A 25,685-nucleotide genomic window follows, 5' to 3' on the forward strand; every position below is an offset into this window, starting at 1 on the left:
CAATAATAGGTTTAAATGATTAAAAGGGATTAAGAAAGCCAGGAAAGTTCAAAGCCTGTTAATCACCAGACTGTGAAAAACTATGATCATTTAATAGGGTCAGCCCTATCACTCTGGACTTAAGCATATAGAAGTGGCCTTGTCAAAACAGTTTCCTTAACTACAAACTAGGAAATTAAAATTTTAAGACAGCTAAACACTTGCTGTATGGAGATATATATGTTTTTTAAATTATGACCAATAAACATTTTCCTGACTACAAGTACCTTTTTAAAAGCTGTACACTCTGTGCATTTTTTTAAATTGGTACTCTTAATTCTAGACTCATTGCACCAGTAGAAATACATTTTGTTGACCTTTAGTAACTTTATCAAGGGATAAAATATTAATTCAATTTGTGCAGAACTATAGGTATTCTCCTTACAGACTGAACTCTTAACATACTCCATTACTATTATTCCTTTGAGCCTCGAATATTTAAGCCACTTCTTTAGTTTTCCTAGCTCTTCTTGCATTGTTCCTGTTCTGAAATGACCGTCTAACATTTACATATCTATTATCTTCAATCAGAAATAAACACTCATTTGCAGTTTAATTCATTTTGATTATAAACACAAACCAGTTTCCACAATCACGTCTTAAAGTTTTACTTGCATAAAACTTACTGAAAAACAACAATTAAAGTAACATGTACATAATCTAAACTGAAGGGCTCCTTTTCTTTTCCTAGTTACCTACATTTGCTATTATCACTTTAAAATTTATTGTTCAGACCAACTTGTACCAGTTCTACAACAGATCCTGTTATCACTAGTACTGAAAATCCCCAAATAACTTCCTCTGCCTCATGAGGAGCTCTGCTTTGAGAATTTAGCATATATACACACACACAGATATATAATTCAAAGAAGGCACAGTAGTGTGATTGTTAATGCAACCCTCAGATATATTTCTTCTAAATATTGATGATTTCTTCTAAATAAAGACTCGCTGTTTGCCATATATGAAGAGCACTGCCAACTACTCAATTTACACTTGAAAACACACTCTTCATTGACTCCTCAGAGAAGGTAGACTTCTAAAAGGCCATGGGGATGAATTTCAATAGGCTCTACACCTACAATAAAATACAGGTTAATACTCTGGATACACTAACACACACATTACACTGCAAACTTACAACTATGCTGGGCTCCATTAATACAAAGTACATTTCATAACTGAATTACAGCTCTGTCCCCATACTAGATCTGTTCTATCTCTATCTCCAAAAAGAACAAATGAAAATAGAATCTCTAAAGTGCACTTATTTTAGTCTCTAGTACAAAGAAATACATGCCACATCAATAAAAATCAATTAAGACAGAGAAAAAGACATTTATTCGTCAGTGAAGACCTCACAAACCACAAGTCAGCCCAGAATATTACCTTCAAGCAACAAGATCCTCCAAAAGGAAGGAACTGAAATTTCTGAGACTGTATTAAATCTTGATTGACATTAAATATTTAACTGTCTTCAAAATGCTAAGAATGGACCTTTTTCGTCATTCATAGAGAGACACAGAAAAAGACTGGTGCATCCTATTTAATAAAATACACATTGTTCCTATTTAGAAATTATAAGGAAACTAACAGTAAGTCTTACATATCAGTGAAAACCTCTCTTCTTTCTTAAAAAATTATAATTTAAAATGTATTCCATTTTCCTGTTAGACAACTTTATCAATGTGCTTCTGCTTGTGACAGGCTAGGCTGAAGTACTCATTTCATATTATTGCTGCAACCTAAATGAGTCTCAGAGCTGTCTAAAAGCTACACCTCTCTCATCACCTGTCTCTGCACCCAAGGGCTTAATACAGGACAGTCCAGCTTACAGAAATTTAAATAGTAATTGTCAGGGAATTAATTTACCTTAATTTGCCTTCTCTACAAATTATTTTAACACTGTTTGCAGCAAACAGAAAGCTACAAACAAATATTACAGCTGTGAAATTTCAGCCATGCTCAATGAACATATCCAAACCAATATAGTCAACAGCTTTCTAGGAAAAAGTAGCACAGGGAAAATGGCAGAGAAAGCTTTTTTACTGCACTGAAAATTCTGATTTTATCCTGAGAAATGAATGAGCAACGCTAAGATGGAGATGTAGGGCAGCGTTCTTGAGAGATTAAGTCCTTGCTCTGCTGCCACTGGGGCATACCAGGAACTGCAATTACTCTTTCTGGGAAGAACTGTTCCTCCCTTTTGCCTCAAGACATGGCCACTGCTCAGTATATATTAAACTCTTCACCCACAGTGGGACCTGCAGCATCAAGTCCAGACATGCAAGGGGTCTGGCAGAGGAAACAGACTGACTGAGGTATTTGGACAGTTCCTGTCACTTTAGGCCCAGGTGAGTGTTTTGTCCCAGGACTGGTTGTAGAATTACATACAGAACTTGACACGTCCTGAGGATTCTGTTTGGAATTTTGGCTGTTGTTTAACACTGCCACAGATAACATCACAAGCACATTTCAAAACAGCTTCAGTGAAACACACTGGAACATATTCTGGCAAAAATGGGAGTTATTGCAATCATATTTGGAGAAGGTCTTTGATCTCTTGTCTACACAGTAACTATACTAAATAAATTGTATAGGAGACATGTGAGATTCTGGAACACTTTGTTGCTTTTGCTGGGAAATGTGAATGGCAGAAATCAGAAGATTTACATTTGTAACTGTAGTTCTTATGTTGACACAGACCAGAAAAGTTATGATAGCCTGAAGCCACATAGGACACCAGGCTTACCTTAATATTCACAGGTGAGACTGCATGCAGCCTTTTCTTGGAGTGGTCTGGAAGTGAAATTGGGTATAGTTTCATCTCTAATGGAGAAAGTTGACTGTACACTTCCAGACTACAGTGACAGCCTAATGTCACAGTAATCTTTATTGTCTACCTTCCTACCAGTGGGAAGTTTCTGTTACTTAAAAAGAATAAAACCCAGCCTCAAGACTGAAGAAAGAAATAGCTTCAATAATACAAGAACTGAAAAAATGTTCTGGTAATGTTTGTATTTCTGTGGCTTCATGCTAGTGTTCACTTGGTACAGCTTGTCATGTTAGACAGTGATTTGCTCCCCTTCACACTTTGTCCTGTGGACCTCAGATTCTTACATTGAAACTGAATCACTTTTGCTGTCACAAAACAAGGGAAGAAATAAAAGGAAAAAAATTTACTAAATTTTTTTAGTAAAGGGACAATCTGCTAAAATAATCACCAAAAATTGTTTAGCCACTGCTGCCCAGTATTCATGTGCCATAAACCCACAAGTCTCAAGTAAAACTAAAAAATGAAAATAATTTGTATGCTAACACATTGAAGAGAAGAATCAAGGGTTTGTAAAATGAAAATAGTCTTTCCCCAGCTCTGCATTTACTCTGAATTCATAAGGGAACTGCAGACTTTGTAACATCCTGTAGTCTACAATACAAACAGATCTGCAGTAACTTGGAATATTGATGATTCTGCCCTGACAAAAATAACATAAAACAACACTCAAACAGCTAGTTTACCCTGCTCCAGCTCTTGGCTACGGGAAAACAAGAACACCAGTAATTAAGAGGAAGATGGGCTGCCTCCACCCTTTCCCTGTGGCTGCAGCAGAGACCACAAGGCAAACAGTTCCTTTTTTTGCCTCCAAAAGAACAGGACAAGAAGAAGCACAACACAGAGCAGGCCTGGGCAGGGTCCTGTGCCGAAGAACAGAGGCACAGGATCAGGGATCTTCAGTGGCATAAGCACCTCATACCTCAGTGTGGTACCTGCACTTTGCTCAGGAATAACATGATGTAATAGGAAGTTACTAAAAAGAAATGTTGACAGAATTTCATTTCAAAAGGAAGGACAAGTCTTTCTCTTCTTGATAAATGCAACGTGGGAAGAAAAACTGTTGAGATTGCATATTCTAACCTGAATGCATATTCTAACCTGAATGAAGCAAAACTAATCAAGTAGTAATGAGCATTACAATTTACTTAAATATCTCAGTTTTTTGAAACTAAAGTTTTTAGAAAGATGAAAATATTCCAAGCAAAATGTTATCACTAAAAAGCCATCTTTTCCAAAACATGAGAGATCAATTTCATTTAGAGTAAAAAAATTGAAACTATGTAAAATAATTGCTAATTTTTGACTGGGCTTTTTTATTCTTCAAGTCACAAGTGATCAATCAGCTACACTTTATTACTGTAGCAGAAAAAACCCCTCCAATCTGTACTATGCTATTGAAAATTTTGGATTGGACAAGCAGGATGGGAATGGAAAACAATATTAAAATCACATCTTGGAAATCTGTAATTAAAAAGAGTGCCTGAAACCATATCCAGAACATGAATCACAATGTTTGTTTACTGTATCCTAAATAAAAATCAATCTTGTAATTGTGCCATCTGGAAACTCTAATATGCAAGGTTTCTCAGTAGAAAAAGCAAGTAACACTTTCAAAGAAAAAGTTTTACCATTGAGTTTAAGATGGATTCTGGTTCTTTACGGACAAGACCCAGCTTTTTCCATCAAAGATATCATCAGCAAGGGTCTTTTCATTTAATATTATTGCCTAATTAAAACCAGAGACAATTAGTTAATTCATAGATCACTTCCACTTAAAGCTCCTTGTTTGCATTAAAGATGCAAATGGAACCCATTATTTCCTCATTTGCCTTGTAATGCAAGACACAAAGTTTTGTTAAACAAATTTTCACTTGTAAGCAAAGGGAAAAAACAAATAAGCTGTGTGTGTGTGTATCTGTCACATGCTTAAGGTTATTCTAAAGAATACAATTCGTCCATTAAATAGACATTCTACTGACATGCATTAAATCTGTAAGTCTTCTGATGAATGGGAAAAATAAAAGAATAATTCATTATTTACAGTTAGTTCATTACTAATAGAAGTATTTAAGAAACTGAAAATACACCATAAAGAAAAGAGTGGAATATTTCCCATTTGTGAACATCTTACATTCTATTTTACAGGTAAATACATAATTACTGCTCAAGCCCTATATACTCTGAAAACATCAGCTCTTCATGCAACACTCACTCCATAGGAGATTTTTCAAACAGCCTTTTCTAAACGGAGCATAACTAAAATCTTTCACACATGTAAACTACATATTGAACTAAATGCTCTAGGAGCAAGCATTAGGGCTGTAGAAAGCTGTGATTATGTTGTCAGGAACATTACCAAATTTATAGACAAATTAGTATGAAGAGGACCTTCTTAAGACAGCAATCATCATCCTAAGTTTCTGCAAGCAAACAATGGAGTTTTTATCATTTATCAGCAGTCAGATGATGCAATTGGGCTCAACAGTTTCAACCATGTTTTATGTTCAGACCTTGTGACTAATTAAATTAACTTCTACTGATACAACTAAAACCACAAGGTAATAATATAGCACTCAGCTATTCAGCCTCTCTGCCAGATGAGCCAATGCAACAAATACATTCAGGATTAATCTCATCCAAGAATTACTGAAACAATGGAATTACTGAAACAATCATACACCAAATTATCTTCTGCAGGGGGAGGAAATATACAAAAATTTTGGATTTTTCAGAGAGATCTCAGGCCAAATTTTCAGGGAGATTTTAAAGTTTTTACCATGTACTTTACATACCTTCATCCCTGTACAGACAGTACACACTACATCCAAAACACACAGCACTGCAACACCTACTAGAAAGAGAATTAACCCTGTCTCAGTCAAAACCAGGACAACAGGTAACACAACTTCTAGCTCAAAGCAATACAAAACCATTGACCTCTCCCGAGGGCTGATGAAGCACAGAATCTAAGTTAACATATCAATGAAACTGAAAAGGCTGCAAGTCTGAAGGGAGATAGGGGGTCCCCACTTATAAAAGCAGCAAAGCCCATGTTTGCAGGCTGTGCATTCCTGGATACTGCAACTTCCAAGTACAGAATTGCCATTTGTTCTTCTCATTTTTCAAGCTCACTTCAGCATGAGTTTTTGGGGAAGGGTTTGTTTTGCATTGAAGCTGAGTTTGGTGAACAGAGAATCACCTCTGGTTTTGACCTTTGGCCACTTCATGAGAGTTAACTGCATCAATAGAAGAAGAATTAGTCCTTTGATTTTTTTTTTTTTTTTTTTTTTTTTTTTTTTTTTTTTTTTTTTTGCTATGGGAAGCTACAAAGGCTTCTGTTAAGACAGGAGCAAAGTTAACAAACTGAAAATGCTGAGAATAACACAAGCCACAGATCATACAGACTAACCTACATTTAACACAAGTAAGCACAAGTTTTTCGTAATTGTCAACTGAAGCTGCTTCACAAACTTTTTCTAAATTATAATCCACATTTCCACAAGACTGGAAAAAGGATCAAATATCTTCTTGCATCTTCTTACTTTCATCACAGCAAACACTAAAATAGCTTCACACAAGAATGTTTAATTTACTAGATGTTAATGGTGTTCTAGCACAATAATTTGTGCTCAACTAACCCATCACCTTCTGCCAGTACTCTGCAGTGAGGAAAGGCCAAGGATGCTCACACATCTTGGGATCTCCAGGAAGGACCCAACCTCTTTCAGTGCTACAGTTAAGTTGGTAGCACACTGCAGGAGATCCACATCCATACTTGTGAAATTAGGGATCTCAATGACAGCATTTCTTCCTTCACTGAAATAGTCTTTTCAGTGGTTACCATCACTCCAAACACCCCATTCATTCTTCCTTCCCTGTTTCTTCAAACCTGTTCTTTCCAGTGAAGAGGGAAAAGAATATAAACTCACTTCTTGATTTAAAGATAGTTTGTATTTACACCAGAAAAGGCAGGGAAGAGAACAAAGGAACAGATGGTAGAGGGCATGAAAGTTATAAAAATTCCAACACTGAGCATTCTAAATGAACTTGTGCAAAGATTGCCACAGACCCTAATTTTAAGGGAAAAAAAAAAAAAAAAAAAAAAAAAAGAAGACCTAAAGAGAAAAATACTTGTCTGCTTGGACAACCAACAAGTAATCACACTTGTGATCCTGCACCATGATGGTGACAAAATAGTCTGCAGGTTTTAACTATAATGGAATTTGGCAGCCCAAGTAGTAAACATACCTCAACTTATGAGATCATGGCTCTGGTCAAGAGACCAGAAATTAGAGTGAAATACAGCAATATGATTCTTGAAACTTGCTGTGATAAATAAAACATATATCCTAATTTCCCCTATATCTCCACTCCTTTTTAACAGCATAGGCTGAAGAACATTTCCATGCTTATACAGGTGCTGGCAATTACAGGTATTTTCCTTGCCTTCCCTCTGATCAGTCAGGGAAGATACAAGGTTTCACATATTGGGAAGTTTCAGGGCTGGCACAACAGTCCTGTCAATGTCGATTTGTAAACATTGATTGTCTTCTCCTCCTCAGCTCATGCAGCCATAGACCCAGCAAGAGAAGATTTATCCATACCATGAACACTCATTTCTCAACCACTGAAGTGCACCTGAGGTGACAAGTAATGCCCAGATCTCTACAACCTAAAAGTTAACTGCAACGAGGTAAGCTAAATTAAGTGTCAAATACTGAATATTTGCAAAACAAAGTGCTCTAGGGAGAGCAATGAAACACATGCAAACTCCAGATTTTAACAGCAGGACGACATTGGAGTATTTACAGGAGTCAGCAATACTGAGTTTAGTCTTAAAATGTTATTGGCATGTTAATCCGAATTTCTTTGCCCATTTTATCAGAGTTTAATGTAAGTAGTGTAGATTAAGTTATTTTTAAATGCCTTCTGGAGTTAGAAGGTAGAAGAATCATTTCTGTTAAATGTCATAGGTAGAAGTGAGTACACCAAAAGCTTTAATGAATACCTGTTAGCAAAGTCATTTTCATAGATTAGCATAACTATAGTTAGCAATTCACCCACAAAGCATTAATTCTTCTTCTATTCCTTTTCCTCTCACCCCTAAGAAGCTGCTCTTTGAGTAAGTATCAATATCTTGATAAATTAAACAAAAACACTCCTAGGTAATGGAGTTGATGCAAACTAAAAGGAGACAAACACCAAAACAAAACCACATTTTTGATATTTCTTTCATGCAGATACTAAAACTACCCAAAGCCATATGGTGGACTATATTTATTTCAAGACTTCTTTCCAGCTCTGTAAACAGAAACTAAAGTGGTTTGTGGTATCACCAGTTTTCAACAGTGCCATCAAAGCTGCTAACACTTTTCCAGATTGTCTCCCTGAAGAGAGGCAAGAAATGGGACCCAGAAATCACAACAGAGGCTAAAGCTTCTCTGGCTCAGGTAATGCCAGACTGCTGATATGGTCTGAGAAGTTCAGATGGGCATGGTGAAATTCTGTTTGATATAAATTAAAACTGCCTCTCCTAGGAAAGGCTTAAAGCCCTCCAAAACTTGTCAAGGGAGCAAAACACTTTGGAGATCAGATTAAACCAAAATCCACTTTGAAAGCCAAGTATCAGGGTTCTGCTAACCCAAGCCAAAAATACCCACCCAGCCCTCCAACACTGCTCAGTTCCTCAAACCAGTATTACAGGGCAGTAAACTGTTTAGAATCTGCAAGGGGACTGCATTATGTTTATTTTCAGGTTTATTTCTAGCATGCATTGTAGGCCAATTAAATATTGTTTAAAAGGCCACTTTCTATACTTCCTTATGCTGCTTCAATTTGCACTTTCTTAATAGAAGTTACAAAAATAAGCTGTTTACAGGACTTATTTTAATACTCTTATTTCATTGACAATATATAGTGATTTAACTTGCAACATCAAGTCCTTTATTCTGAACAAAGGTATTTATTCTTAAAACTGAATGTACAAGAAGTGGATAAAGTAACAGAAACACTGTAAAAATTAAATGCATGAATTTTTTATGTGTGTTTACCTAAACTTCTCTTGTTTGCCTAAGCTACCTTCTCAAGTCAGAGCCCTGCTGGCCTGACAACCCCATTAAACATTCCCACCCAGCAGAAGAGGTGAGAAACAGACTCAAGGTTGCCCAGATACCAAAAGCTGACACTACATGGCTAGAGATGGCTGCGGGTCTTGATTGAAAAAAGAGAAACTACAATGATCAACAATTTCTCTTTCAAATGCTTCACAGTCCTGAAATGTCTATGCTCTTGCACCTCCCTGCAGCATTTGACTAGACAACTTTATTCTAGCAGTTGTTCTACAGCTCCATTTTCCATTTTATCTCCCTTCACAAGCACAGGAAGGGTGGGATCTGATCCCCATTTCAGAAAGTGTTGCAAAAGGTGTTTGGACCTGGAGTAGAAACACTCTTGTTGGTTTGCAGGACTTCTCTGCACACCCTGACTAACAGGGAGAGGGATATGAGGTGCAGCAGAAGGTAAACAAGCTCCTCAGTTTTGAGGTCATTACCAGAGCCACCACACCATCAGCAAGCTCCTGTGAAACTGCTGGGGGAAGACTGCTTATGGCTTTCAATAATGCAACACCCCAAAAATGCATCTTGGAAGTAAAGCAAGGCTCACAGAGCATGTGCTGCTCCAGGACATAATTTAATTTGTCTGACAGGACTCAAATTTGAGTACATAAGACTTCGAATTTTTAAATTAAATTAAATTCTGCACAGCACATCACATCCAGTGAAAAGTACAATGCACTCCTGAAGGCTTTCAGTGCTGCAGTGGAGATCCCATCATCTCTTTTATGTCAGCAATTTATAAGGATTAATTGGGGAGTATTACTGGGTTGGGAGAAGGGCATTACTCATTTTTAGAGACCAGCTTTCAAGTTATATCAGTGGAAACATGAGGCAGAGAATTACACCAAATTAATTCACTTTTTTGAATATTCCAGACATAGACCTGATTTCTAAAGTTCCAGGTGTTTGAATTTGACACAATCCATTACATTCTTGTCTTTTGTTTCCAGCTTACAACATAGAGCCTTTTACTTAAACAAACCTTATGATAAAATATGAGTGATTAAATATTGATGACAAATTATTGTATTAAAAGCTGCAGAACAAAATATTTGTGGCTGACAATACACATTCAAAAATAAAAACTCTGTACCTGTTCCTTATTTGGTGATGTGAAATTCAGTTTTGATGCCATATTCCCATTAACAAAATAAATAACTATTGGAGAAAAAAATTATTAACACTTTAAAGAAAAAATTGCAAGCACTCTGAAAGATCAAATCAACTTACAGAGCAGAGAAAAAGTGGCAATAAAAAATGGAGCTCAAGCAGAAAGATTTAAAAGAGCAACTGTATTTTACACCTCTGGAAAAGACAGATCTCCAGGCTGATTCAAGAACAAGTAAGCTTAATGCCAATTAAGCAATCCAGCAATATGGTTATGTGGGTGGTAGCATAACAAGTAGGCTTAAGCAAGATAATAGACAACCTGATAAGAAGCAGTCCTGTTCCTGACTGATAAATGCATATATTTTTTTTAAAGGTGTATTTGCACAACTCTTCTTGGTGTGTTACAGAAATGGCTTATTTACCCCACAGACATCACTGAAAAAGAGTACAGTAACAGTAAATCAAAAGTAGCACATGAAGATTCATACAAGACCTACCTAAATCTTACTGAAATTGATGACTCCTTCCAATTAAAGACTGACAAAGAGAGTATGAGGACAATAGAATAAATTGATAAAAAAACATGAAAACATAGCAGGTTTTCATAGATACCACCACCACAGTTTCATAGAGCAAGAACAATCAAATGACAAATACTGGCTACTTCTAGCACAAGGCCAGAATCCCAGAGATCAGCCTAAATACATCATTATACAGGCAGGTAGCCATTTATTTATAGGCATAATTCTGGAAACAAAACTGACATTAAAAAAAAACGACATCAAGCCTTACTTGTCAAGGAAGTCCTTGTCCACAACTGCACAGATATCAAGCAGAGGATTTCCCATTCCAAACAGGACATTTTCACTGTAAGAGAATCAAGTATTTCATGTTAGCTTTGCACTGTTTCTAGTATATGTAAAGAATTTATTAGAGAGAAAAACAAAAGAATACACATTTTGCCCAGCACAGTAAATACACTGTGACCTGGCATATACACAGAATCAAACTTGAGTGAAGGACCATCCCACAGTGATCTTTGATCAATACAGACTGCAATAATAAACACATTATTCTGTTAAACTGTCACTTACTTGGATAACGAATTTTAGCTGCATGCCACGTTCTGGAGTTTTAAAGGATGACATTGAAGTTGTAATACCAAATTTTAGACAGGGGCAGCATCACACCAGAGTAATAAGAATTTCACTGAACCCTCTCAGTTGTTGGGTACCAACACATAATTAACAATTTAAGTCTGTTCTACTAAACTGAAACAAAGAAACTACAGATTCTGCGTTGTCAGCCATTTTAAACAGTGCAGCTGTCTATTAGTACAGTGGATGTACTTTTTAAGCAATTTGACATTCACTTCTCTCACACAGAAAAAAGATATCAAAATTACTGCAAACAGTATTCTTGAGACAGATAGCTTTAACCTCTTTTTTTAGATTAATTCAGAAACCATGTGTTACATTTTCCTGAATAGCATGTACTTGGGTGATAAGGCAGTAATACCAAAGGATTAGCTATGTGGCCTAGTGTCAAGTAGGAGTGAATGCAGCTGTTCTCTAGAAGTACATCCAAACCCATCACATTCCTTGCCAAACTAACACCTACTGTCTCCAACCAGCACGGCACACCGTGCTCCAGCTAGCAAAGGTAGCTTCAGTATCACCACCTGTGCAGGGTTGGTGTGGCCAGGTTTTGGTAGCCAGGGCCTACAGGGGTGGCTTCTGTGAGAAGCTACCAGAAGCTTCTGCCATGTCCAGCAGAGCCAAGATGGGCATGCTGCTTGCCAAGGTGGGGTTAACTAGAAATGATCATTACACCTCAGTGATCACAGATTTCAGAGGAAGGGGGGAAAAGTTATTGTGCAGATGTAATGAGGCCAGAGAAGAGCAGGGTGAGAACATGTGAGAGGAACAGCTCTGCAGACACCATGGTCAGTGGAGAAGGAGGAGCAGGAGGTCCTCCAGGCACCTGAGCTGAGGTTTCCCTGCAGCCCATGGTGAAGATCATGGTGAAGCAGGAAGTGCCCCTGCAGCCCATGGTGAAGATCATGGTGAAGCAGGATGTGCCCCTGCAGCCCATGGAGAAGATCATGGGGATGCAGAGATCGTCCTGCAGCCATGCAAGAGACCCAGGCTGGAAATGTGGATGTCTGAGAGGGGGCTGGGACCTCCTAAGACACCCATGCTGGGGCAGCCACCCTGCAGGGACCTGCAGACCCATGGAGAGAGGAGCCCATGCTGGAGCAGGTTTCCTGGTAGGACCTGTGACCCTGTGAAGAAGCCATGCTGGAGCAGCCTGTCTTTGAAGGACTGCAGTCAGTGGAACAGTGACCAATGGTGCACTGTGGAAAACATGATTAATAACCTTGATACTGAGAGACAGCAAGCCATGTTTTAAGTATCCTAGTTTTTGTAGCTTTATGGACAATCCTTTAGAGGCTATTTCACTGTAAATAAAATGTGGAAGATGGAGCCAGAAATCCAGCTCACTCCTAACTGGAATAGTTAACATCTGCTTAGTAAAAACCTGTAAGACTGGCTAAATACTTTAGTCAGCATGACAAACAGCACAGTGTTTGAAATAGCATACCCATAAGTTACACCTGGCTAGAAGACAAGAAGAGTGAGAGACATGACAGCTCAGGAGACATAAGGATAAAGGGGATTGCAGCTGAAGTCACAAGACAGAACATTCTCCCTGTTGTAAAACCTAAGTGTTGCATAAGTAGTATATAGGGCAATGAATGAAGTCAGAACTTTTCAAGTGTTGAATACAGATTTGTTCCCAAGCTATATGTTCCTGTACTTAATGTTTACGTGATTCTCACATGCTACGAAATCCTACACATCAACAGATTTATAACTACACTTACAAAAAAAAAAAAAAAAAACAACACATAGTGGATAACTTCTGTATAAGAGCCAGCACTTTAATGGTCAGTATGCCAGAAAAGAGCAGCTGTACTTAGAAAAAACCATCTGAAATACAGCTGACATGCTGAGGTCACCGCCTATGAAGAAGTTACCACATTCAATGGAAAAGCAGAATAGAAGCTACCCAACATTCAATGAGCTGTGGGCTACAGAACCTGCAGGTCAATGTGCTCAAAGCAGCACAAGAGCAACTTTGTGCAGCAGCTCTATGAAGCCAATAATGTGTACAAACTCCTCACACGTCAGCAGCAGCAGGAACCAGAACTTTCGGTGCCATTTAATCCAGGCAGCTCTTTCCATCACATGTAAGTCCTGCTCATTCCCAAGCCTTCCTTCGCCCACAATATTTTATTATCATCCCCTTTCAAGTATTCTAGAGGCTGTATGTAGGGCACCATTTGGAATCAAGTTTGAAAAGCCAAGGTAGCTATCATTAGATTAATAAATCTATGTTCAGAAACATTCCACTGAAACTTCTGGGCAAACTCTCCTTGAATTCAGTATAGCTGTTTCTCAAAACAAAATGTAGAACAGCAGGACTTGACAACATTTTACACACATAAACGTTTCAGTAGATTTAACATTGGTTTTGCTGAAGAAATCAAGTTAAGTGTTTATCTATTTTTGCAAATAATCTAAACACATAAGATAACATACACTAATCTCTAGTTCTGTGTCTTCAACTAAAATGTATTTCTACATTTTTGGTTCTTCCTAGGTGTTAAAATTACCTAAGCCCTGAGATATTAGAACTTCTGTGCTTAAAAATATGCATTAACATTCCATTGGAGAAAAAAAAGAAAAGAAAAAAAAAGAAAAATCCATACACTCCACTTGTACTGGGGACTGGAGTTGTATTTTTCATTAACTGTCCCTGTATTTGATAAATACACCTTTATGGGCAAAACGGGAAAAGTCTAAAGAAAAGTCTAAGTAACAAATTTTTAAAAGTCAATAAGCAGGTATTTAAGAGGTTGGACTCCATCTCAGAGGTCTTTTACAATGTAACTGATTTTGGGATCCCTCACTGTGATCACCTTTTTCTAATACAAGCTTTCTGACCAATTTGGAAGGTGCTGCTGTTAAAGGGAAGACTTGACTGTGTAAATTGGTAGCATGTTCAACCTGACTAACCCAACACTGGCTACATGTAGTGCAATGCAAATCACCTTTCCCTTCTGGAGGAGCTGCAAAGTTTCCACACTTATACTATGGCACTGCTTGTGGCACTACATGAGGTACAGCAACTACTTAGTTTCAGGTTGATCCTCAGTAAAAATAAAAAAAAATAGCATAAAATAAACCAAACATTTATGATTCTGGAGAATGCTAAATTTACATGTCTCCAGAGTGAAAAACTGAGATATTAAACAGTTATATTCTCACCAAGTTGTTTGAACAGCAGATTTGAACCTTAGAGGCCTTATGTTTGCTGTTCAGTCACACTGGACATCTGCAGTTATTAAAATTTCAGTGATTATTTCCAACCAACTAGAGATAAAACATAGTGAAGAATCAGTAATAATTTCCTGCAATTTGAGATTCCACAATACACAGGTTATTTGGGAACACATCTCTACCACAGAACCCACTTTTGTAGTCCCCAGCCTCCCTGACTCCCCCCCCGGTCCCTTCTCCTCCCTGGAGTACTGGGACCATTCAGCAAGGATGTTCTTGTTTAACCCAACTAACCTATTGCAAAAGAATATCTGGATCAGTTCTTCAAGAAGCAGGTGATAACTCCTTCACCTGCACAAATTAAGGGCACGTATCATTGACTATACAGTCAGCATCTATGTGCATACACATATAGACACACAAAGAGTACATATATATGAACAAGATACATACTTTCTAAACTCCAAACTACAAATAAGATGTTCAAATAAGATGTACAAATCTAAAAGTTGTTTGGACAAAATACACCATCCATCTAGCAGGCAAAACTAGAGAACAGTAACTACAGAGAGCTTTGATGTACATCACATTCACATTCGTAACTATTGACAAGCAAACTCATTTTATGAGTTTGGCTTTTAACTTAGGACTACATGAAGTGTGAGTTGCAATTACGAATTCAAGCAATGTAACTCGTTAGGTATAAATGAATCCTCACCTGTTAATTAGGTGTTTTGTTCAGACATTACTAATATGACTGATTTTATGGCCAGTGTTTCACACCTTACTCTTATCACAAGTGGCAGAAGTAATAACATGAAACCAAACTAGATAAAAACAAAACAACAAATCCAAACAAATAAACAAAAAATAACCCAAAACATCAGTGCTGAGCTACCCTTGAACCTCATAAGAAGCCAACGAAATTAACTGCAACTGAATGATCTGGAAAGCTGTGTCCAATCTCATGCTCTACTGCTGCAGGCATTTTTTAAAATATGGTCCTGATTGAAGTTGGCTGCTGAGCATTAGCAGCACTATATCCAACTATCACACAATATTGTTATCATCCCAGGCTGCTGCGCGCTTCCGTGGAAGAGCAACATCAAAATATCAGTGAAAGCTTATTATTAGCTACTGGCATGGAGACAGAGGAATATTTTGGGCCTTTGGATACTGGCAACTCAGAAAGCCTTAAACATGGCTGAGACATTTGGGTGTGCAATTGCATGGCAGCACACTGTGTGCCTAGTCTTTCTTTTACAAATTTAAGATATGATCTTGTAAGGTCTTAAATATTAGTATTTCTGAAGGGTTTCACTAAGCCCTTTAAAGTAAGGCAAAAACAAGCCTTATTTTAAGCTGTCCTCAGCATATCCTTTTCAGTTTAAAACCCCATATAACACAAGATTTGAACTTACCAAAAGTCACTTTTATGTTTAGTTAAAGCAAAACAGCAATAGTACCAGATTTATAGCACTTGACTAGCTATAAGCTCTTAACTAAGAGCATCCTTCTCTCATCCCACATACCCATGGAACATCATTACAAGTAGAACGATATATCAGTAAGTAACTCATCTAACACAAAATACCTTAGAACTATTATCCCATCCTTCCAGAGTTCAGACAATTTTCTTGCATCACTGGGCAGCAAATCACTTTAGCATATAGACCTTAAACACATAAGGCAGCCTGCTGGACTGCTCACATGCTTTCCTGACATGGGTCTTAAGCAAAGACAATATTTGGCTAAGCAGTTACATATTTACATACTGACTTAGAGAAACATCTTCAGTGAAGGTTTCATTTATTATGAAACTTTTGTAGTTTTCTAAAGTGACACACTCACAAGTTCCAACTTTGAAAACAAGCCTAAAAGCTTCGGCCTTATGTAAGCAAGGCTGCCGCAGAAAAAAACTGTTCCACCACTACCCAGCTCCTCACACAGCTGCACTAACTTCACAAGCCCCAACAGTGACATACTATTGCAATTTCAAAGTTACCGTCTCAGTCAGAAACAGTGTGAGTGAAACCTGATACACAGAGTTTGGAGGGTGGAGAGAGGAGATGGGAGAATTGCCTTGAATTATAAAGGCAATTTGATAATTATTAGGCATTTCTTGAGCAGCCAAAGGCCCGATCAAAGGTTACCGATTTACCTCACAATTGTTTCTTCCTCACAATACAACCCCATATTGAGATGAAGTGTTTGGGGAAGAAAAACTGTTCACAGTAACTCCTTTCACTGAATGTTAAGTTACGGGGGTTTGTCATCCTCCGGGTTTGCTGACAGGCTGATATCACCGCAGTTCCAACAGCCTGCCAAGAGCCTAGCCCGCTATTAACACTCCTCTTCTCGTTATTGGGGATTCTTTTAAAATCCAGTTCTAGTCACGGCAAGCCACAGCGAGGGTTTAAGGTTCCAAAGCGGCCGCCGGAGCCCCTGGACACGCATCCTCCCACGCCCGCGGGCGGCACCCCGCGGCGGGCGGCGGCCGCCCACGCCCAGGCGCTACCTGTGACAGCGGCACCGCCGCCGAGCGACGCCGCACGCGGCCCCCGGCCACCGCCCCGCGGATCAGCGGAGCACCTGCGGGCCCGGCGCTGCTCGGGCTCTCGCTCCCGGTGCCGCTGGCAGCCCCGGCCGGGCGCGCCCACCTGCCCGCGAGAAGCCACCGCGGCGCCCCGGGAGCGCTGTTCCCACGGGGCTGCGGGGCCGCCGGGGCACCGGCACAGCTCTCCCTCCTTCCTCGCCCCAGGGGAGCGGGCGTGCAGCCACCAAACCAACTCGCGGCACAGGGAGAGGGATGGGACGAAGCCGCGCTGCCCCGCACCGTGATTACACAGCGGGGAGAAGAGCCCGGCTGCGGCGGAGCATCGCGCCGGGCGCCTCCGCCCCGCCAGCGGGAGCGCATCAGCACCCGCCGCCCCTTCCCCCGGGATGCGAGGCTGTGCTGCGGGCGCTGCGCGGGGGCTCGACATTACCTGACAGTGGCCATGGCTCCACGCCCGCCCGGCCGCCCGCAGCAGAGTCCCCTGGCAGCCGCGCCGTCACCTCTCCGCCCGGCACCCGCGCCTCAGCCGCGACTGAGCGCCCGGCAGCGCTCGGCCGGCCCACCGCGCGCCCCGCCCCGCCCGCTCGCGCGTTCCGCCATTGGCCGGGCGGCCGGCGGGGCGGGCCCGGGCCCTGCGCGGCGGCCGCGGGGCGCGAGGAGCCGCGGGGCGCTGCCGACGGGCCCCGCGCCCCGGTTCGGTAGCGCCCGGTACCGAGCGGTGCCGCCCGCCCGGCACCCCCGGGCTCCTCGGCCGCCATCTTTGGTACGGGCGGAGAGCGCGCGCCTCCCACACAGCTCCTGCCGCTGCCGTCCCCTCCGCGAGCCCCGGCGGCCAGCGTGGGAGACAGTGACAATTGGCCAAGGAAAACCGAAAAAAGTTTAGCGGCGGTAGCCCCGCGGAGGTGCGGGGCTCGAGCCGCACCGCCCACAGTAAAGATGGCCAGGGGAGCCCCTGGCAGCGCTGCCCCTCGGCCGTCACGGGGCCGTGGGAACCGAGGGGACCCCCCGCCCCGGCTGACGCCCGCCCCGACACACGATCGCTACACCCTCGACACGAACCCGTTTTCATTCTCTTTATCCAACTGTGCCTTGGGTCAGCGAGTGACCCCGTGCGGAGCCTGCCTTCCCCCGCAGGGCGCGGGGCCGGGCCGCCGAGCCCGGAGCACATCGCCTCACGCCGGGCTGCCGGAGCGCCTGGCAGCCACCTGTGGAACGCAGCGCTCCGCCTGCCCAGGCGGCCAGAGGACACGGCTGCAAACACGGGAAGAAAAGGGCAGCCCGGCATTGCTTACTGCCTTTTCTTATTCGCCTGACACTGGCAGAACCGCCGTATCAGAAAGGGAAAGCCTCGCTAAAGCCAGGTTTCTATCGTCACTCCTCATTTGGCTGTCAAAGTTACTGCCACATTGTGCAGATTCGGCACTTACTTTGTTAGCTTACTAGCACCAGAAGCACTGATTCATGAAACTGAAGCCAATAGGTTGTTTTTGCCAAAAATGAATCCCATGTTGTTAAGTACTGCTGTGTCACCTCTGACTAAATATTTAAACTTCACAACTTCATAATCCTGTGGTTATTAGTCCGAAGTTTCCCTTCCTTTCCATCTGCAAAATGGGAATATTGTACTCAGAAAAATTAAAGCCAAACTTTCCATATATTTCTAATTTTCCTCTCAGAGGAGATGATGCCAAAATATGACAAAATATGACCATTGATTAAGGTCAAGGACCTGCATTGTCACATGAAAATAACAGAAAAAATTATGCTCAATACCTGATGTAGGACAAATCACCTAGGTTCTCTAAATCAGACACTCAAAAAATAATCACCACTTATTGAACTTGTCACAAAATTCTCATTATTGATGTGTGTCAGGGATCCTGATAAGTCAAATAAGAGTAGGAGACTAAGAGTAGGAAACACATCCATCCTCTTACTGTTATTGCAACACAATGTGTAAGAGTCCTCAAATCCTGAGGGAGGATTCTGAGCTCTATTGAAATGCAAATACATAGATACATAATGGTTGCATCTTCTGATTCATGTTGAACTATTTATTATGTCCAGTTTAACAGTTTCAGTGCTTAATAGCCAAACCTCTGTTTTGTAACCTAGAAGGTGGGGAAGGAGGATGCCAGCACCAGCAAATGTAGTAATAGATACGTAACTTGTTATTGTATATAACTATAGAATGCAGCTGTCTTCTTGGTTCTATCACTGTATTCAAAATATTAAAAACCTTTAAAAAAAAAATCTAGTTGTAGATTGTCTCATAAATAATTGCCTGATTTTAACAAACACATAAAGATATGCAAAGGAAAAAATATATACATTAATTATATTTACAGTAATTTGCAACATACAGCTGCATATTATGAATAGCAAGCCACAGAGCAAGAGGCCAAATGAGGTACCATCAAATGTTTCTAAATTTTACCACTTGAGCATATTTTCTCTAAAAAATATCAACATCTTTTCGTGGAATAGCATGTATGGCACCTCAACAGCAGTCAATAGCACTTTATAAGCTTGCAGCTCTTCCCCGTGCCCAATCATCTTGGCTGTGCTATCACACACACACAGGTTCTACTGCTACTGACATCTTCGAGACACCACCTAACTCTACACCATTATCGCTGTGTTTTTAGTCATTGGCCAGGGAACTGCTACACGTCCAGACCTAGCCCTAGCCTAAGGAAGTGGAGAAACAGCAACCAGAGTATTGCTGGGAAAATGGTCAGTTATGACTCATGGTCCTTTAGAGATGAACTTAATGCCTGTGCCCCAAGTTCAACCTGCAGTCCCACCATGTACGTGCTGGGCAGGCAGTCTGAACTTGCTCAGCCTTCCGGATCCCTGACCTTCCAAACTCCCTCTGCTTGCATGGGGCAGCTGACCTTGCTTTCACATGTGATCCAACCTCAGAAATCCCTGAGAGAAACATGAAATTTACAGCTTTTGTATCTAAAAATATCTAAGGTCTGACACAGTCTAACCACTGTGTTTTCTTGACTGTTGTTGTTAGTATACAAGAGAGAAATCTTCACGACTGTGTCAGTTTCTCTACATATATAAACAACTTCCTCGGGTTATTTCACTAAAATGTTTCCTTTCAAGCACACTATAAATTCAAAATTAACTCCACCCCTACCTGATAAAATAACAGGCAGACATATGAGAACATTTAAAATTGTACTTTAGTGAAGTAATCCATGAAACTCTACACATTATATATTTGTAACTTGTGTAACCGATAGGCAATCTAGGCCTTAGCCTTGGACTAATGTGTTATGTTTTACACCACAAATATTTGGTATAAATCTTACAGTGTGTAATATATAAACAAAAAGTTCTCTGTCAGCCCTCATATTTTCACTCAATTTCAAAGTACAAAAGTAAGGTTGATCTTAGATAAGCTGCCCATCTGTTTGCAGGATTGATCTTTTATGCAATAGCCCCAGCAGACATTATAAAATGGGACTAGCGAGCAGCAAGTCCACAAATTCTCTTTCAATAACAGCATTTTGCAGAGCTTGCAAATATCTTCTATTATAACAGTTGTTTTGGAAACTTTTCTACAGAGAGAATTTAATATCTTGCAACATAAAATTAGATGCATTTTTAGCTTGTATGGATTTTACTTGCAAAGTGTTAAAAATCTTTTATTATTTTTAAAATTCTGTAACATCATCCCATTTCTTTCCATGTAACTTCACAGAGTGTTCAGCTGTAAAAGCAAAGGAAAGTCTATAAATATGCTAACTCTTCAGCATACTGCAGACATCTATACTTTCTTCTATTTTATTCTAATCAAATAACATAGCCCTTGAGACAGTTACAACTGCTTTGTACCACTGAACGTACGAGGAAGAAAACCCCACAACAATCTTTCACTGTAAATGAAATCCCAAGGTAGCATAAAGCCAGCAAGTAGCTTTATCTTACCATATCCTTCAAGTGCAGAACAGCTTTGACTGTGGTCAAATAATCATTATGGAAATTATTACAGTTCAAAATGGAAAAAAATCCCTTTCCCTTCCCTGAAATCTGAGTAATACCCAAAGACTTTTTTCTTCACACAAAAGGCGTTGATATTATATAAATAGCAATATTTTGTACTACTATTATACATTATATGAATAATACATTTTTAAAAATCAATTTATGTAAATAAAAAATGAACAGCCTTGAAAAAAACATTGTGTTCACATTGTATCTGCAAATTCAATTTACTTTTTCCAAGATGATAAGGTTTTCCAATACACTGTCAGCAAATAGTAATTAATGACCTTTAGATAGCAACCCATTCCCTGCTTCTGAAACTGGTTTTGTGAAATATTTGTGTGCCGTGCCTGTGTAAGTAACTACTAAAATTCAATATCACAACCTTGTATCACAAGCCAGAATTTTGCTTCCAAGATTTCCACATGAAATATACCTTAGCAACAGCAGAGTAAGCCAAGGTCTCGTGCTACAAAATTTCACATTGCTATACTAACGCCATAGTCAGCTAATTCTACATTCATTCAAGTCTCTTTCCTGGGCACCTTCCTTGTCTGTTCATAAACAATATTAGTAGATCTAATGAGGTGAGTAATCCTACACAAACTGTTTCTTTAGTTGAAAAAGAAGGAACTCAAACCTCAGGAAAACACAATTTCAAGATGAAATAGGCCTATTTACACTGGCTCTTCTCTCCCAGGTAATCCAGCTTGCAGGCAGCCTCAGGGACAGGACTAGTCCCAGTGACTTAAGGGAAGCAAGGACTTAGCCCAGCAAGGCAGAGCTGCACCTCTCTGCAGGGTCTTGGCCAAAGCTGTTATGTCTAAACTGCTGCTGGGGGAGTGACTCTGCTGGCCAGGTGGGCTGCAGGTAACATCAGCAAGGAAAGAGAGCCTGTGGTCCAGAGAACAAAGAGCCTTCCCACAACCTCTTTCTCCTCAGGTTACACACTCCCTACAATAAAGCAAGGAATTACTTCAATTAAAAGGATGAAACACCACAGCAAGCTTCTCCAAAACAAGAACACAAAATTGTGGAAACATGACACATGCTGTGCAGAATCCCAGAGGATTACATCAAAGGCCAGGTGAAGACACTTGACAATGGTAATTTGAGAGTTACATATCTGAACAATGGGAAGCAGTGCCTGCACTGTAAGAGCACAGGAGTTTCCATGCTGCAAATTATTCCGGTTTTGGATGTATTTCTGTCAACACAGCTTGGAAGGGAAGGTAACTGCTGTTACATCCTAAATAAAACAAAATTAGCAATGTCTGTTGCTAGGGTCCTCAAGAGCATTTGTCTGCTTTCTAAAGCGGACTAAATATTCATCTGAAGAAAAAGTCTATTGCTTTAATTCTGGGAACAAACACAGCAAAGTGCTTGGGCTTCAGATCTTTCTTTGACCTGAGGACGTTACGAGTACCAACATGGAAAATGTTACCTGTATTTGCAGATATAAGAAATAGGAAAGTAAAAAAACTAAAAAAAAAGCCGTGAAGACAAAAACTGAAATGAATACAAATAAGGAGCAAGGTGAAATTGAAAACAAACAAAAAAAAGCCCAAACCCAAACCAAGAGATAAAAGAGAAAGAAAAATTATTTACTAAATTCTAACTGAAAGCTTAGTCACAGCTATATTAAAATATTCACTCTTTCATTTATAAGGAGTTGATGAAGGAATAAGCTAAATTAAATTAAAAGTCAGCTTATTAAAAAAATTTAAAATGCGTGAAATTAGCAATATTTTTTTAGAGCCACTAGTATCAAGCTTTCTAAAATCTACTGGAACAGTAATGACAAAGGACTGCTTTTGATAACAATTATTCACAGAGTATTTGACAATTTATTCTTAAAATGAAGAGATGTTTAATAGCAGAAGAGTAAGAATACTGTACTTTTATTATGAACTATTTGCCAAACTCAATGCTTACATTGTCTTCTAGATAAACTGATTTGTTCAAACAACTAGCCACGTCATGACTATTCAATCAATACAGCAGCTGCAGAACAGCCAGAAGGTCATCACGCAGCACAAGGGACTTGACAAGTTTGTGTGCAGAAGGAAAAAATGAGCATGCCTACTTCTATACAGACACGTACATATAAGTTCAAACATTCCTACAGAAAATGTCCAAATTCTTTCATAACTGTACCAGGCTGTTCACAGAAGCTGCTTGTGGTTTTCACAGACTTCCCTAACAAAACCAAATATAAAAGGACACAAATCCTTAGTAATTCTCCTCTAAAGTAACACCTCATGATGTTTCCAGCAAGTTGATGCTGCTGCTCCATGACAAGCCATTTGCAGTTTTGCAAGCCCATTTTCTGTTCAAACAGAGCAGCTCACACACGTACAATAATATTCTACTTCACACAGCAGAGATGCAGTCAGAAGCCCGAAACAAGGCAGCACACATTGATGGCCTTGCCTAAAGCCCATTGGTTTGTAGTGGGGATTTGCAAGCCTCAATAAAGACAATGCAAAACCTGCCACCCAGCAGATGAATGTCAGCACAACACATTGTTGAGCTGGGAATACCAGTTTGGGTCTCGGGCTTTGTGTGCTGCTCACTGGGTGGCAAAAGCCAGCCATCCTATACTGCTTTCAAACAAGTGTACCTTCCTGAACCCAGACAGCTTTGCCACCTCATGAGGGAGTTATATTTGCTTTCCTTTGCCTGAAAAGATCAAAAGGGTCTAAAAATGTATCCATGAAACCTCTATGAAGCCACTTTGAGAGGATAAATATGGTACAACTGCCTTTGTTGAATCCATTAGACATGGTCTTCTGAAGAGACTGGAGAGCCTCAGACCTACATGTTGAGAAGAAGGAATCATTCTCTATAATTTCCTCAAATTCTTGATATAACAAGTATGAAGTTATTGAGCTCCAAAAATTTTTAAGTGATTTTTCACTTCTTTTCTAATCTATAGAGGAACTGTTTCCAAGCCTATCTAGCAGTGCTTTACATTAACAACTGAATCTCATTACAAATACAGCCAAGTCAGGGAACCTCAACCAGTCTGGTACTTTCTCTAGTGGCTTTTAAGTCCCACAACAGCACTCAGCCAAACACGTTCTTGCCAATGAGTGTTGAGGTCTGCTAAATCTAGTCCAACCACCAACTGCTTCATGAGTTCAACCTGTGGCAAACAGCACACATTAACTTTATTTGATCACCAGTTAATTACGGCATTTCTCTTCTTATGAAACAGAGCTGGAGCCTATTTATACTTTGGCTTGAAATAACTTGCAACAGAATTAGCATATGCAAGTTCTAACAACATTCCTCATGTTTTATCTATCATACCTTACAGAAGTAGTATTTGCAGTTTAGTCAGTCATTACCAGAGCATGTCACCACTGCCTTTCATTCCACTGCAAACGACCTTTAAATTTTTAACTCAGAACACCAATAATATAGTCAAATTTTAAATTTTTCTCATGTTTCATCTTAAAATGCTGTTTCCTCTAATAAACTTTATTAACAGAAACATTGCAGCTGCCAGTTTCTTGCCTCATCTTGCTTTAAGGGCCATGGATATAACTGTTGCTTTTTGACTACAACCTTATCTCCCTGTCTGCCATTTATTTGCTTTCAGAGCTCAGCCACATCTTCCCTCTTCTACTATCTGTAACTGAGCTTGTCAACCATCATTAAACTTGAAAAGTCACTTGGCTGCTGAAGAAGCAAGTACCCTGACTTTGACAAATTTAATAGGATTAGCTCTTTCAATAAGGACATCAGTACCAAAAAAGACTGTTTTCATCTCAGTACTAAAGTACATCCCCTTTATGCTATATTTGAGTGAGTTATTAGTTATCAGTTATCGCCAAGATAATTTTGAATCTTTCAAGGCTTATGCCATTAATTCTCTTCATACACTGAACACTTGGAAGGAAGTCAGCTATCTTACAATTATATTCATATCTGAATATTCCTGAGAAAACAAACTTGAAACTGCACCAAAAAACCCCAAGCTGCTCTACAGCTCTCAGTACTCAGAGTTCTCATTTTGACTGTGCATCCTCCATTGAGAAACCTTACATTTTTCTGCTATGACATTTACAAATACATTACTTATGTCTGTGCAGGCCATCATTCAGATGGGATTCAGTGAGCGCTATTGTACTGTAATCACAGAAATGAGGAAGTATAGCAAATCGCACACATTATTTCAATATGAAAATATTTAAAACTATACGGTATGTCTTAAAGAGAATGTAACTGTTAACGGGGATTTTCAGTTTCCTGTCCAACGGGGACAGAGACTCTCGCACGAGTATTAATAGGCATTTTTCAGAGGCTGTTTTCAAAGGGGAGGCAGAAGCATTGACAACCCCAGCTGTGCTCTAGTTCGGGGCCATCGCTGCGGGCAGCGTTCCGTTTCACCGCACCCCATCCAGATGCTCAGCACTGACCGACCCGACCCCAGGGCACAGCGCGACCCCCGCGCCGCCCACCCACCCCTGCCTCTGCTGCGGGGAGCCCGGTGCGGCGGCGCCCCCGGGCACCCGCCGGGCCCGGGCAGCGGTGCCGCGGCAGGAGCCGGAGCAGCGCGGCGGGACGGCCCCGCCGCCGCCTCCACGTGCGCCCGGTGCCGCGGCGGGGCCGCCCGCACAGCCCGCGCAGCCCGGCCGAGCACAGCCGGCGCGGCGGGACCCTGCCGGCGG

The 25,685-nt window shown here is 40.4% G+C and overlaps 1 protein-coding gene across 2 annotated transcripts in view; it reads right to left on the reverse strand.

Moving 5' to 3' along the window:
• The window catches only part of ADK (adenosine kinase), a 265,882-nt gene that overhangs the window by 239,943 nt on the left and 254 nt on the right, over positions 1 to 25,685 (reverse strand). The window contains exons 1-2 of one of the 2 annotated variants that reach the window (XM_058028957.1): positions 17,435 to 17,540; positions 10,894 to 10,968 (exon numbers count right to left, since the gene is read on the reverse strand). In XM_058028957.1, the coding sequence (XP_057884940.1) occupies positions 10,894 to 10,968; positions 17,435 to 17,448 (89 nt within the window). In that variant the 5' untranslated portion in view covers positions 17,449 to 17,540. Of the gene's footprint in view, positions 1 to 10,893; positions 10,969 to 17,434; positions 17,541 to 25,685 lie in introns of those variants that run through there. The other variant, XM_058028956.1, reaches the window with a different exon arrangement.

The sequence above is a fragment of the Melospiza georgiana genome, chromosome 8, assembly GCF_028018845.1.
Source record: "Melospiza georgiana isolate bMelGeo1 chromosome 8, bMelGeo1.pri, whole genome shotgun sequence".
Lineage (NCBI taxonomy): Eukaryota > Metazoa > Chordata > Aves > Passeriformes > Passerellidae > Melospiza > Melospiza georgiana.